The sequence below is a fragment of the Gavia stellata genome, chromosome 2 (genome assembly GCF_030936135.1).
Source record: "Gavia stellata isolate bGavSte3 chromosome 2, bGavSte3.hap2, whole genome shotgun sequence".
Classification (NCBI taxonomy): domain Eukaryota; kingdom Metazoa; phylum Chordata; class Aves; order Gaviiformes; family Gaviidae; genus Gavia; species Gavia stellata.
In genome coordinates this window covers 64,160,657-64,175,031 of record NC_082595.1, presented here as the reverse complement: position 1 = coordinate 64,175,031, position 14,375 = coordinate 64,160,657, and the positions used below count along the sequence as shown (strand labels likewise).

Sequence of the window (14,375 nt, the reverse complement as noted above, 5' to 3'; positions counted from 1 at the left end):
TACTGGATGATTGTCTTCTAATTTATTTTCACATTACCAAAGAAAAGCTATGAATGAAATGCAAAGTGGTTGAGCTGGAGTCCTGGTCACTGCTTATGGTTCTGGATGGGTTGCAGCAGTCGAGCAGGATCCCTGGCAGTTCCCTGTGTCCTGCCTGGCACAGCATGCTGTTGCTGGCATGTTTCACAGTACGGAGTGTGGAAACAAGGCACCCCAGGAGCTGTCGCTGGTGCTGCCAAGACAGCAAGCAGCGGTGGCACTCGCTGTGCAAAGCTTTGCGGGAAACTGGGATGAAAGCTAAGTACAGTAGTTTGTTGAAGACATTCTGGTTCGGGCTTCTGCGCCGTGCAGAAAGCGTGTGTTTTCCGCATCTGATTCTGATTTTTGTGCTTCCTGCCAATAGGGAATGAAAAAGACGTGTGGAGGGCTTTTCTGCACTTGTATGAAGTCCAATTAAGCTCTTGATAGCCCTCATTTTCCATGTAATGTTTGGGTTGTAGACAGAAGTGAAATTACTTCACAACTTGTCTATGACTTTTCATCCCAATAGTTGGGACAGTGGTGAAATAGCCATAATAAAGACGACAATTTCAAAATCAGGTATTTTATGCATTGTCCAGGACGTGCTTAATTCCTGCTCTAGTTCAATGAATGCCATTTAATTTGTGGCCTGATCACTGTATGGTTGTACTCTGTTGTACCATAACTTTTTTTTTCCTTGCTTTACCAGATATAATCCCAAGGGGCACAGACTCAGATCCTCAAAGCTATGAGGGTCTTGCCTCTGAAGTCAGTGGTACTTCGACATTTAAATACATGTAAACATTTGATTATACATGACAGAGTCACACAGCTGCCTGTGACAGAGAAAGAAGGTGATGCCACACTTGCCTTCGCCAGCTTCTGAGCCTGGGAAGGATGCGACTTTTCATGAGGGACGGTTGTGGGCTATGCTTGAGTCCAGAGTCCTGGGTGGGGGACACAGTCTCCCTCCACTCTGTGGTTATTTGGAATTGGGCATTTCCAGGTATTTTGGGTATGTAGAATTAGAAGGTTTGTAAGGAGGTGGACCAAAGGGATCTTGATTTAGGAGCAAGGCTTTCTGGTCTTCCAGGTTTTCAAGAGTGAGGCTCGTTTAATAAACAATTCGTTTGTTCCTGGAAGTATCCAGGAATAGTGTAGGAAGTGTCGGACTTTTAGAGGTCTGGTCCCTTGTCTTCTATGGCTAAAACTGTTCAGGTATTACTGTTTTAAACCACACAAAAGGTGCTGGGTTCCTAGATTTAATGTTTGGGTGCTGCCAAGAGCCTCGAAACATGAATTTATTTGCTGTCTGTGTCTTGTATCAGTTGGGTTTTCTACTGGACGGCCAACAGCTCAGTGCTCTAGCTTACAGCTGAGCCCCACAAAATTACCAGGTTGGCTCCTGAGTCCTCCCCTTCACCTTTATGGCCCAAGCCAGTGAGCACACTTTAACCTTCCACAAAAGGTCCCCGAGGGTTCACCACATACCTTGCTCAGTGTGAAAGACATGTCTGGATGCAAGTCTTCCCTCCGTCAGGATGTTGCTGTGATCTCCAGATGGTCGTCGTTCAGCCTTTTGAAGAAGGATTAGTAGACTGTAGGTAAGAGACAGGGGTTTCTCATCTTCACTCTCTGGGAAGCAGGGGTCACTGAGCATTTCCAGGAGGATTACACCCAGTGCTGGAAGCAGCACCACGAGGTGCAGGGGGAGACTGTGCCTGAAGAGGGCAGGCAGCAATGGAGGCTCTGGGCAGTACAGGGTGAAGAGTTCAGCTACCAAGCCTACAGCAGCTCCAAAGACTGGTGTTGCAGTTTTTACAATGGTGCAGTAATACAGATACAGATACCTGTACACTGACAGCTGATACAATTTGTTATTGCACAGACTGAGAGTTGTGGCATCCGTATGCCACCCCTCAGGAGTAGCTGTGAGGAGGAATCGTTCACACAAATGGAGAACACTGACTGTGGCGTAGGGGTCCTGCTCCAGCCTGGTGCGGAGCAGCTGGGCTCCCTCGCTCTGCCTGCCAGCAAACTCGCTGCTCCCTGTACCAAGCAATGGACATTTATCCAGAATGGAAAAAAAATAGATCCAGTTCTCTGTCCAGCTGTGAGTTCAAATCCACTGTCCCAGCTGGTTCAGCTGCAATATTTTAAGGTCTTGTGGGAGAAGGATACTCTCAATTTTTTCCTGCAGAAGATCTATCAGTGGAATACTGTAACTGCTCAATGAATAATTAAGAGTTGTCTTTATAACCTGATAGCGGTATGGCCAGTAATCACTAAAACAGGAAGAAACTGGCTTTCAATCAGGGCTAATGAAATCCGATGGATTCTTATGGATTCAGCATGTTATATTTTCCATTCCTAGTCACTGCAGTATGTCCCAGTCATCCTTCCATGTCTTCTAACCTGCCCCCAGAGCCTGGGATCGGAGGAGAGCTGACAGACTACCAGCATAACTGAGTAATCCTTTGTTTTGCTAGAAGTCGGGATTTGGCCTCCAAAATGGAAGAACTTGTAGCCGTTCCCCCTACAGAAATTCAGTAGGTTTCTAGCCTGTGCACACTTAGCGTAAGTGGCTGCAGAGACATATGTGCCTTCTTCCACCCCAACCAGAGGTCTGATTCATCACTAGCAACTTCAGGGCTTGCATTAAAAATGTGTTGCCCCTTCTGCCTCTGTGCGCTTCCAGTCTTAACATACGGTTTTCTTGCCTTGCGTAGTGAGTGCTACTGGATAACTGGAAGGTTTTTTGGTTTAGAGTATAGATGAATTGTTAAGGCACAGACATGATGCTGGCATTAATCACTCTTCTGGTTTGTGACTTCTTTCAAAATTGTAAATTCAGGGCTTCTGTAATTGAAGTTGTGGCTTGGGTATGAATTTCTGATCAAAACTGCAGATAGCTGGTTGTGCTGTGCTCGGTGAGCATATCCATTGCATTTTTCTTTGTCCAGTGCACTCAGTGTCCAACTTGTAATCTGCTGTCCCCTTGCATTGATCACGACTGGGGTGCCCTTATCTGAATTGTTCTTTGCTTTCAAACATTTTATTTAAGTCTAGGGTTCCTGTTTTATCTAAATCTCCTAATGTAGAGTTAATCAGTCATGCCAGGAAAATTGATCCTTAGCCTATAAACATCCTTACTTTTGAAGTCGTTCATTCTTTCTTAACCTGAAAGGCTGAGCATAAATGGGCAGAAGAATCAAACACATCACTCCTCTACCTTGGCTATAATTCTTTGGTTTCCTTTTTTCAACTTTGTGATTTATGCTGTGTTATGCTTTCAAGTGTTACATCAACCAGCAAACACAGATTTACAGGTGGAACTGAAGGCCTTCAGCCTGCATTGCCTCGCTGCTTGTATCAGCCTGACCTCTGCAACCAGCCTTGGCTACTGCCATGTGACTTTTCGGTATTCATACACAGTGAGAAATTATTTTCTCAGTTACACTATTAAAGTTCATGGAGAATAAGCTTAGTGAAGTCATCAAAATTGCTCAGGATTTACAACCCATGTGACTGAGAGCAGAATTAAGACCATTAAGTTGCTCTATTTCTGGGAAGATGCAATCTTTTAAAAAAGTGTCATTAACCTCATTGTAATCATTTTACTGGAGTGAAATCACTTAATCTACGTAATCACAACCAAGAGGGATAAAATGATCTCGTTTACCACATATAGTGAAATGCTTTTGGTTATGTTTCATTATTTTTAACTGTACACAGAAGTAACAGAATTCAGAGAAAGAAGTGTTAAACTCAAACCTGTGCATGAGATTTGCCATCCTGAGGCCAAACTAAGAAAAAGGAAACACCAAATTTTCAATTAACAATGCTGTTTTTATGTGCACAAATGTGGTTTTTTATTTTTATGTACACGAATATGAAGAGAATTAACAACGAAGATGAATCTGGTGGTGAGATAAGGTGGAATAATAGAAAATGGCATTATTTCACTTTTAATTCTTAGGGATCAGGCAGTGTGGGACAACAGGTGGGAATTAAAAGCTTTAATGTATGAGGCTTGATCCTGTTGTACCCAAAATCCTCTTTTCATGCTTTACTGTTGCTTCTGCATTTTTATGTGAAAAGTTTCAAAATTAACTTTTTCTTTAAGATGTTGAAAGTCTCTTAAAAATGTGTTAGAAAATGCTGAACCATTTAGTAATAATGTCAATATATGGAGCTAGTTCAGTTTAGGCAGCAAGTTTGGAAAAGTGAATTAGAAACTGCTTTCTTTCTCAGTCAGTGCTTCAGAGTGATACAGATTTCTCTTACCAGTAAAATGTGGCTATAGAGCATCTGAATGGCTTAATTCTTCTTGCAGGTATTGAACACATGAACTTATAGGTGCTATTTCAAGGAAAACCAACCATAATGTTTGGCCCTCTGTTACACAGTTGGGAAAGGAAGTCCTACATGTATTTCATGTGACACGACTTACTCTGTCAATTCCATGAGCTCTGGAAGGAACCCCTATAGAGATAGCTGGCATGGCATCCTCGTAGTGAGTGTGTCAGACAGTAACCATCCCTTTATTTCTGAAGAATTAAATGATGATGTGAGTTGGTGGTCAAATCCTGCAATCCTTAACACTTGTGAAGCCTATATTCATGCAAGTCATCTAATTCAGTGAATGTAATAGGAGAATCCGTTTGAAGGCTAGGATCTAACTCAGTCTGTACTCCTGTCGCCAGATATTTCTGAAACTTTGTGCATGCTACCAATTTATAAGGGATGCCTAAAGTCATACGCCTCTAAACTGGTATTTGGGGAAGAAGAATAGGTTATGAACTTCCAGAGCAGCCTTCCTCTTCCTCTTCTTCCTCTACCACTGCTTGCTTCAGTGCTCCAACCTACTGCCAGAATGCTATTTGCTGTTTCCTGCTGTTGTGAGGAGTTGATGTTACTTCTATTTGCTGCTAATGTTAGTGATAAAATAAGGAACGAAAGGGTAATGGCAATTTTTAACAACTAATTCCCAGTTACCTACTACTAGCCTTTTATCTCATCTGTGAATTAGCTGATCAGTGGATGTGGAAACCCTGGAACCGGCTCTGCTGAGAGGCAGAGAAGGTCAGGCATGCCTCTTTGCTCATGAAGAGCACCTCACTGACCCAGAAAGAGTTGAGCTGCTTTTATGCAGCGTGCATCCTTATCCACGTGGCCAGGAGGCTCAAGCCACCTCTGTGAAGACTTCTGGTGTTACTGAACTATGCTTTTGTAAACAGCACCCATGCTGGAGGTGGTTTCAGACACAGCCAGCCAAGGTCTAGTGAGTTTTGGCCAACCACACACCTGCCCAGCGCTGCACCCCAGCTAAATTTGGCAATAGGTTGCAAATGTGGGTACACTCTGCAGTGATACCCAGAGCAAACCTGTATGGCAGCCTTTCCACCAACATGAACTATGGAAAATACTTACTGTTCTTAAAAGTACTGCACACAGAACTGTTTTAATGTAAAATCCCTTTTTTCTTTTTTTTAAATTATTCCCACAGAAATTAAGGCTTACAAGGGAAATTGGTGGTTGAGAATATTTGTGTGTGTGGTTTCATAATGCAAAAAGATTAACAGTAGTAGACTTATTTGAATTCACAGTATAACATTTCATGTTTGATATGTGTGATACACGACTGTTTAAAACATAACTTAAACCGTCACTGATCTTGTATCTGCGTTATCTGGATGGGTTAAAGCCATTAAAATACACACATTCTTTCCACACTATATTGATACTATTGGAGCAAACCCATCTTTCATGTTATTTAGAATTCACTTTGTAAATTGTTATTTCAGGCATTCTTAACTCTCAGTATAAAGAAAACCCTTTTGTTGTAACAAATGAAAGTACATCCAAAGCATTCCTCTGTGAGGATGCATTTCATAAGGATTTTTATGTGAAAAATAATTTTCCTCCTTGCCTGGAAAGAGGGCTGAGTGGATAGCAGAGATAAGGTTTCATTGAAAAGAAGAAAGAATGGAAACAACATCGTTGAGGTTATTTTTTAAGAGCTGCCATCCGTGTAGTCCTTTCCATTTTTGTGCAGAAAAAGATGGTATTTTGTGCATTTTGAACCACCTTTCTGTTTCATTGTTGTTCTTCATTCTAAAAAAAAAAAAAAATCCACCTTCCAGTAAAATCGTATTAGCAGATTTTAAACAAATTCATTTCCTCATGAACTTAAGCTAAATTGTATCCCGACAGGCCTGATTTATCAGGCAAATGCCCCACGTTGTTGGTCAGCTTCTTTGTTGGGGGGTGAGGGGGAGGGGAAACCCAAGCAACAAAAGACCGTAACCTATTGATACTATTTCTGCGATAAACTGGGGAATATAGATTGATATAGAACTAACCACAGAAAACTAGTCGATCTCATGAGTTTACAATGGAGCATTTTTATTTATTTGTTTGTAACAAGAGTAAACATCATCAATATTCGACCCTGTGTTATTGGAAACCTTGCAGACAGTGGGTTTGTGTCAGCATGCTGGGGCTATCTGTAAGATGAAAGAAGGCAAGCTTAAAGAAATGGAGGGACCTTGTTTTTCTCACGAAATTGAAAGTCTTCAATCTCTGAGACATTATCATGTGTTGTAGGATTTGGAGGTGAAATAGATAAATGAGCGTTTTTATTTCATCTTTATTTCTTTAGGCGGTTATCTTTTTTTTTTTAAGAAAATGATATTTTTGTTAATCTCCAAAAGCTAGTAAAGCACAGGAAATTTTCAAACTGAATTTTACTGAGGAACAACAGCCTGCAATTAACTTTCCCAGCATGTCACCTCTGCGCAGTGTTTTGCGTGAACAAGGGGTTCAGGGTAGCAAATACTCACAGGATCAGCATAAATCTAAATGTGGCCCCGATGTGCTGCTTTCTGAATTGATAATATGCCGTTTTCCAACATACTTGGCTAACAATATGACAGTTTTAAAACAAAACTGATTTTTTTTTTTCATGGATTGATAAATGAGGGTGCTAGTGAAGTTTTCTGCCTTAGTGTGACCCTGCTTGCTGGACACACCATAAATGCTGTGATGAAGATGGTAAATGCTCCATTCTCTGGTTTATTAAACAAGATAATTTCACTTGACCTTAAATGATTTTTTTTCAGTATTATTTCAGTATTCAGTATTTTGAATACTAATACCTTATTAGAGTGTTTTCAAAGTTACTTGTATTCTCTCCTGCATTCAGCTACGTCTTAAGAATTAAAGGTTGAGAAACAAAATGGCATAAAACCCAGCAATGTGCATGTCAGCAGAAACATTCCAGCAATTTCCCTCTCGGAGGGCACAGGCAGAACATATACGTTCAGTGCATCTTGTGTATGTCTTGTTGACTCACTGGTGGGTTTTCATCCTTTAAAAACAAAAAGCTGGGCCACGTTTCTGCAGGTTAATTCCCCATTGGGTGCAGGGACTGGGGCAACTGTGGGGCACAGTCGGCAGCAAGGGAGTGCAGCCACGCACCGCAGCAAGGCTCCCTCCTGTGCCCCATGTTTTTTTAAAAAATACAGGCTGGCTTTATTTCTCCTGGGGTTTAATGCTACTTAAAAGGTTCGGGGAGCAGGCAGGGGGAGAAATCCCCGAAAACAATGCCCCGAGGGCATCCCCCAGTAAAAGCAGCGGAGGAAGGAGTGAAATGCCAGAGGAGCTCGTGGTTACTGCAGGGCTGCTGGCAGGCTCTGGCCGCTGCTCGGGGTGCAGGGGGGTCCCCACTGCCTCCCGCTCCTGCCCTGCCACGCGCTGCTGCTGCTTCTCCTGCTCCTGCTGCTCCTTGCCCTGGCAGCCAATCGAACTTCTGTATTTTCTAGGAACAGTTGCCGCCTGTTTTTTAAGTTGCAGCGACTGCAGCCTCCTATTTAGTTTCAGCATTTCTTGCTGTAAAAGGATGAGGTCTGCATGTGCTATCTGTTTTAAGGCATAAGGGTAATGCTCTGTTTCAGAAAATACTCAAGACTTTTTTCACTTTTAAGTGTAGGCTTCTCAGCAAGAAGGATTTTCACATTAAACCTGTATTAAGTTCTTTTATAATACAGTAACATATGAGAGGTGCCTGTGTAGCAGCAGTTGCCTGTGATCCTGTCAGTCTTTGGAGTGCTGCTGTGATAGAGTTGATATCCAGGATTTGGTTACTGGAATATTTAAGTAATCCTTTCAAATATACTTGTATTTATCTCAAAGACAGTTTGAAATTAGCAGATCCTTGGCAGTCTGGAAGACTCTTTCAGTCCTGCGGAGGTGTTGGAGGTGTTTCTCACTCGTCCTAGGTGGGTGCCTGAGCGAGCACATGCCTCCCCGAGCTTTTCTAAGTGTTCACATCCACCGGCAAGAAGCGTCCCCTTGCACTGCCCCACAGCCTGTTTCAAGACAAGTCACTGAAGCCCTTGAAGAATAAAACATCCTAGTTTTGTCTAAGATCTGTATTTCTGTTAGAACATGGATAGCTTAACCTCCCTTTACAGCAGAACAGGGTAGCTCAAGCGATCTGCTGCATGTCCTGTCTGCAAGAACTGGCTTTTCTGTAGGTATGTTGTGAAAGTAATTATTAAAAAGACAGGACATTTAGGTACAATTTTAAACATTTCCTTTATGCTTTAACTGCTTAGTTGGCATTCAGTGTATTGTACATGCTGTTATAATACCATGCATTTTTCAAAGCATTAACATTGCTAGATGGAGCATTGTTAGCCAAGATGCAGTTTTTTGTTGTCTGATAGCATTCAAAAAGGAAAAACAAAAGAGGAGTTGGTGTAGGGAATATCCTGGTGAATTATTTTAGTCTTCCTCTGACTATACCCCCTTTCTTCCCTTTGCTATCTATCCCTGTTAGATGTTAAACCCTCCCTTCCACCCCCCCCCCCCCCCAAGAAAAAGTCAGTAATCAGGGTAATTTTAAAGCTTTTTCTCTCCACAGATAATAGTGTGGAGCCACACAAATGATTCTCTACTTGTCATATATATTGGATTATCATCTAAATCATATTATAAAGCAGCATGAAGAAGCAAGCGGTTGTGCTTACTCTCCTTGCTGCTTAGCTCAGCTGAGCTGTTACTGTGGCAAAAGTATTTGCAAGGCAGGGGTATTGTCATTTTAAAAGGGATAGGGCTGGGGTGTGCTTCCTAAGTAGCAGTTGACTGCTGGGACAGAAAAAAGCTGAAGACTAGAGGGAGTTTTATTTTGCGTTTGCATTTGGTTGTGAAATTTAGTACTTCTAATGAATTTCAGTCATCAGCTTATTGCAATTAATATAGTTTATGTTGGAATCTGTAAGCTTTTTGCTTGTTCATGTTTCCTTTAATATGTATAGTTCTGTGCAATCAAAAATCCATAGTGAAGGAGAATTTAGAAGTGTTTTTTAACCTTGCTATATACTCTTTTCTTTCTTCATTAGTAGGTATTAGTGTAACTGTTTTCTTGAGAATATTGAAATACAATGCTAGACAAGTTCCTCAAGGTGTTCTTTTATTAAAATGTTCATCTTTTTTAATATCAAAAAATCACCCTGATTCACCTTCCTGTCAATACTGAAATGAAGAAAGGATTCCCCGTTAGGATAATTGCCATCTCTTTATTTACTCTGTTGCATTATTTTTTGAGCCTGAAGCTACCTAGTAAATCATGGGAGCCTACTGTGAGAAAGACAGTCTTATTTTAACAAATCCTTCTTGCTGTTGCTTCTTTGTGAGGGTTACTTGTACTATAATTGCACTTTTAAGGGCTTTTTGTGGTTTATTCATCTCATGATGTAATTTACATATAAACTTTTATGTTGTGTTTAAGCTAACATACATTATTTCCATGGTGCTTCTGAAGTGAAGAAATACTTGTCATGGTTGTACTAATCTAGAGTTTCTGAGAACATACTCAAATGAGAATTTGCTAATTTTCTTAGCAGGAGCCAGCTTGTATACTGTTCTATATCTTTATGTATATAGAGATGTGGATGTATAAGCTTGTGTGCACATATCATATGCTATCAGGTTTCATTATGTTGTAACGTAAGTATATACAGCAGAGAGGAGCAAAGAGTTGGAAGTGTTTTGGACAAAAAGGTTAATAGCATATCTTAATGCGCATGGATGATGCCATGTGGTATCATTTGTGAGCTCTGAGGTGGCTGACCATTTCCATTTTGGTGTAAATCCCTTGAGAGGGAAGGCATTTCAGAGCGGGGTGTGATCTGTTCTCCTGGTAAGAGTGATTGACAAGGAATGAATAAATAGTTAAAAGAACTGAATAAATACCACCCTCCAGTTTAAGCCCAGGCACACCCCGGCTGGCACATACATATTCTAATGCGATACTTTAGCCAGATGCTTGAGTTGGTTGGTAACAAAAAACATTCCTGAAAAGCTAAATCATAGTTTAATCACAACTGCTTCTGATAGAGTTTTCTTTTATGGTGACATTTTACCAGCGATTTGTATTTGAATAAATACAGGGAATTGCAATATTTTGCAAGTAGGATGTATTGATAAATATATATGTAAAAGGTGACGGAAGCCTCTTGAGTGGAAGCAGGGGCCCTGACAGCAGGTTCTTGGTCAATTGGTGAGGTGAAATGGTTCACTGAATTGGATAACACAGTGCATAGTGCATACCATAGTGACTGATTAAATTGATTTGTCCGTGGCTACCACCTACCCTGCTACTGAGGCCCTTTAACCTATTTTCAAACCTTTTTCTTTTTTAAATGACTCTAAACACATGTGATACTAAGGGAAGGAAGCAAGTGCAAATGCATTTACAGCTATAAAATTCTGTATTCTGAATTAAGATAAAATGCACGATTTCCAGAATGTCTGCACACTCCCATGTTATACTGTATTATACTATACTTAGGCCAGGAACAAGTACACTGCTAGAAACCGATGAAGAGGATAATAGTAAACATCATTCTTTAATATAACCTAAATTATAATAAATACCACATTTGTGAATTCTTAGATGTATAACTTGGAGGAGGGGAAAGTAAAACACTTAAGGGTAGTTGTTGTTGCTGTTCTTTTGTTTTTCTAATTGCAAGTTTTACTTCCGTATTATTTCACCCAGAAGGTGTTTAGAAAGCTTGTCAGGGAAACATAGCTGAATGCTAGTTAAGAAGATTGAATGCTACTGTTAAGTGGGAGTCACTAATGTGCAAATATCTGCAATGATTTGGGAAAAAGTAGTCAGATGGATATTGTTTAATAAATGTTTTTTTAATTATACGGGGAAAAAGCTTGTTGTTTTGGTCTTAAGTCAGGATGTTTGTATTTTACAACATATTTAGTATGTCCTGGCTAGGGAAATCAATACTAAATGACAATGGGGCTTGCACATGTTACTTTCTGCTTGATTCAAGGGAAGCTTTATATTGCATGTCTCTTCATGGGTTATTTTGTAGTATATGCAGACAGACTAGTGTAAGCATAGTCTTCAAATTCTACTGAAAAATCACATGAAACTTCTGTGCAGTGGTGACATAAAAATGGAACCAGTTCACCTAAAATATGTTACTGCGGTTGTCATAGAAGTGCAGAGTTCTGTATAATGGGTTTGATTTCTTGTTTCTTATTATTTTTTAGGGAAGATATGACAATTTAATTAGAGTGTTTCCTGAAAGAATAATGAAGTTCCATTCATCATTTAACTTCTCTAAATTATAGGTCAGTCTTGTAGGACATGACAGCATGCCATGGGCAACTTATGCTGTTTTTTCATTTGCCTGTTAAAATAAAGATACGGTCAGTATCTTGCTAATAGTGAAGAAGAGAGGTGAAGAGGGAGGTGCTGAGGGATTGTTTCTAGGAATGGATTTGCACATGTTAACAGCCATTTTGAAATATATTTAAAAATTATGCAGGTTTTATCAATCGTATCACTTTGGAACGTAAAGTATATTCTGTAGGTGAGACTCCAGCTGTACATACAGCTTTGCGTGGACTAAACTTACTGGGTTTGTATAGACTAGTAGTGACCACTAATGCTAGCTGAAACAGTACCTTGTTACTTTCCAGGAATCTGAATATTTAAAATCTTTTGATGTGGGCTCGAGCCAGAACATGTTGCACTATTTTGTACGTATGGTTAGTTATAGTTACAGTCTTTTTTAATCCTTCAGCTGACTCCACCAGGCCTAAGTATTTGTGGAACTGTTTTTTAAATTAGTTGATGGTTAAGGGAAAGCAAAAAAAAAATTATTGGTTTAGTTCTCTCTAGTAGCATGTTAGATTATACTATATTGTCTATGCATTCAATGCAAGTTTTATAAAACAAAGAAACAGAAACCATAGAAAATAGTCAAAATAGAAAGCCCAGTGGTGAACATGACCGGAGTAGGGTCACCGTGCCGACGGCGTATAATTATTTCTTTGTATCATGTGTTAGAATAATGTAATCCAAGGACTGGCATTCCTGGCGCGTGTTACAAAGCGAGAGGATTCAGTAAGGAATTGCTGGAGATTTCTTCAGGACTCCCCTGCCTAACAAGGTCAACAGAAGAGTATTTGTGGGTTTTAGCCATGTGTGAGAAGTGGGGAGGAGGCCTTGCCCCCTCCGGCATGGCGGAGGCACGCTGCGGCCCTCGGCTCCGGGGCAGCTGGGTCCTGTTGAAGGTGGCACCCCCCGGTCACCACCAGTTGCAGGCAGCTTGGGAATTTCGAGAGAAAACAAACAAACCCTGTTTTACGACTCTTGCTGGGTCTTTATTTATTTTCTTTTGACTAGAAACCGTAAATGCCATTAGGAACCCTCTGCAGCATAAGCACTGTAGAAGTTTGGCCCCCAGCCCTGCTCGCTGTGCCTTGGCTGAGCCGGGGGAGGAGGCAAGGTGCCAGGCCCTGGGCGAGAGCCTGGCTAGTGACAGGGCACCGTGTCCCTCCTCCACGTTTGGGTTTCTGTGGCTGAGAGCAGCGTGTCCGTTAGGACACGGTTATGTCTGAGGCTGAGTATCTCCTCTCTGCACGTTTCTTTACGGCCCCGACCCAGCGACAGGCGCACGCCGCCTCGGGGTGAAGCCGCCTCGGGGTGAGGAGGCCGGCGCTGGGGACTGCCTCGCCTCCTCTCCTCGCCCCGCTTTGCGATGGGCGTCCTGTCAGGCGTTGAAACACTAGTCCTCGCAGGCGTTTAATGCTCTAAATACCCGGGTGAACAGAGACGTTGGCGGCGGCGGATGCTTGAGTCTCTGGTGCCCTCTAGTGGGGCCGAGTGCCGGGGCCCTGCCCGGGCGGCGGCGGCCGCACCCCGGCGACGGCCCTGTGGGAGAGCCGAGGCGGCAGGCTGGGGTCCGCGGTAAAAGGCTCCCGGTCCCAAGCACAACGGTGGTTTTTGCACCGGTGCGACAAAGGGGCACCTTCCAGGTGACTTAAAAAGCACAACTCAAATGTACCTCAACCTGCGGCTGTGGAATAGTGGTGCAGAAGCCCCCGCGGTTTCACCAGCAGACCTTGCGCACGCTCACGCTGAGCTCACCTGACGTAGGAGATCTTACTGCTTGACGCTGCATTTGATAACTGTCTCTCTTTGTTTTTAGATGCTACAACTGTGGTGGCCTCGACCACCACGCTAAAGAATGTAGTCTACCTCCGCAGCCAAAGAAGTGCCATTACTGTCAGAGCATCATGCACATGGTGGCTAACTGCCCCCATAAAACTGTCTTGCTGCAGCCCACTAGTTCTCAGGGAAGACACGAAGCTGAACCGCAGCCTTCCACTTCTGCTTTCCCGAGAGAAGGGGGAGGAACGCACGGCTACTCGTCTCCATCGTACTCTCAGGAGGGCAGGTTGGAGATCTCGGAGCGCTCAGGCAGGTCACCACAGGAGGCTTTGTCGAGTAAGTTGTCTGCATCTCCCGAAGAACCGAGCAGAAAGGGGCCTTCTGTTCAGAAAAGGAAAAAAACTTAAACCGTTTGTCATAACTTTCCATTTTCTTTATCCTCTTGGGATGTCTACCTCATGCAAGTACAGGGGAAATAATTTCATTATCAGTAGCTGACCTGGAATTTTAACTACTGTTGAGGAACTGTGAATTTTTTCTTTTAATAGACAAATCACTCCAAGCAAAATACATTTGAGCAGGGTGCATTACTTTTTAACTTCTGTATGTGTGTGTATGAGTGTGCACGCGCGTTGTGTGTATGTGTACATATCTATCTATAAATATCTATTTTTTCCATCAGACCACTCTCCAGCTCCCACAAGACATTACTGTGAAGCAATAGGCATAGTATCCACAAATGTTCCTGAACGCATTCCTAGATACTATTTCCAAACGTGTTCAAAAAAACAAACCAGAAAACCAAACCAAACGAACCAAACCTGAAAAACCACACACAGAACTGAGATCAAGACTGTTACTT

The 14,375-nt window shown here is 42.0% G+C and overlaps 1 protein-coding gene across 1 annotated transcript in view; it reads left to right on the top strand.

The window, feature by feature from the left end:
• LIN28B (lin-28 homolog B) overlaps positions 1-13,920 on the top strand; it is an 81,203-nt gene extending 67,283 nt beyond the window's left edge. Inside the window, exon 4 of the mRNA XM_059835724.1 lies at positions 13,551-13,920. Coding sequence (XP_059691707.1) covers positions 13,551-13,920 — 370 coding nt within the window. The remainder of the gene's footprint in view (positions 1-13,550) is intronic.
• The last annotated feature ends 455 nt before the right edge of the window (positions 13,921-14,375 follow it).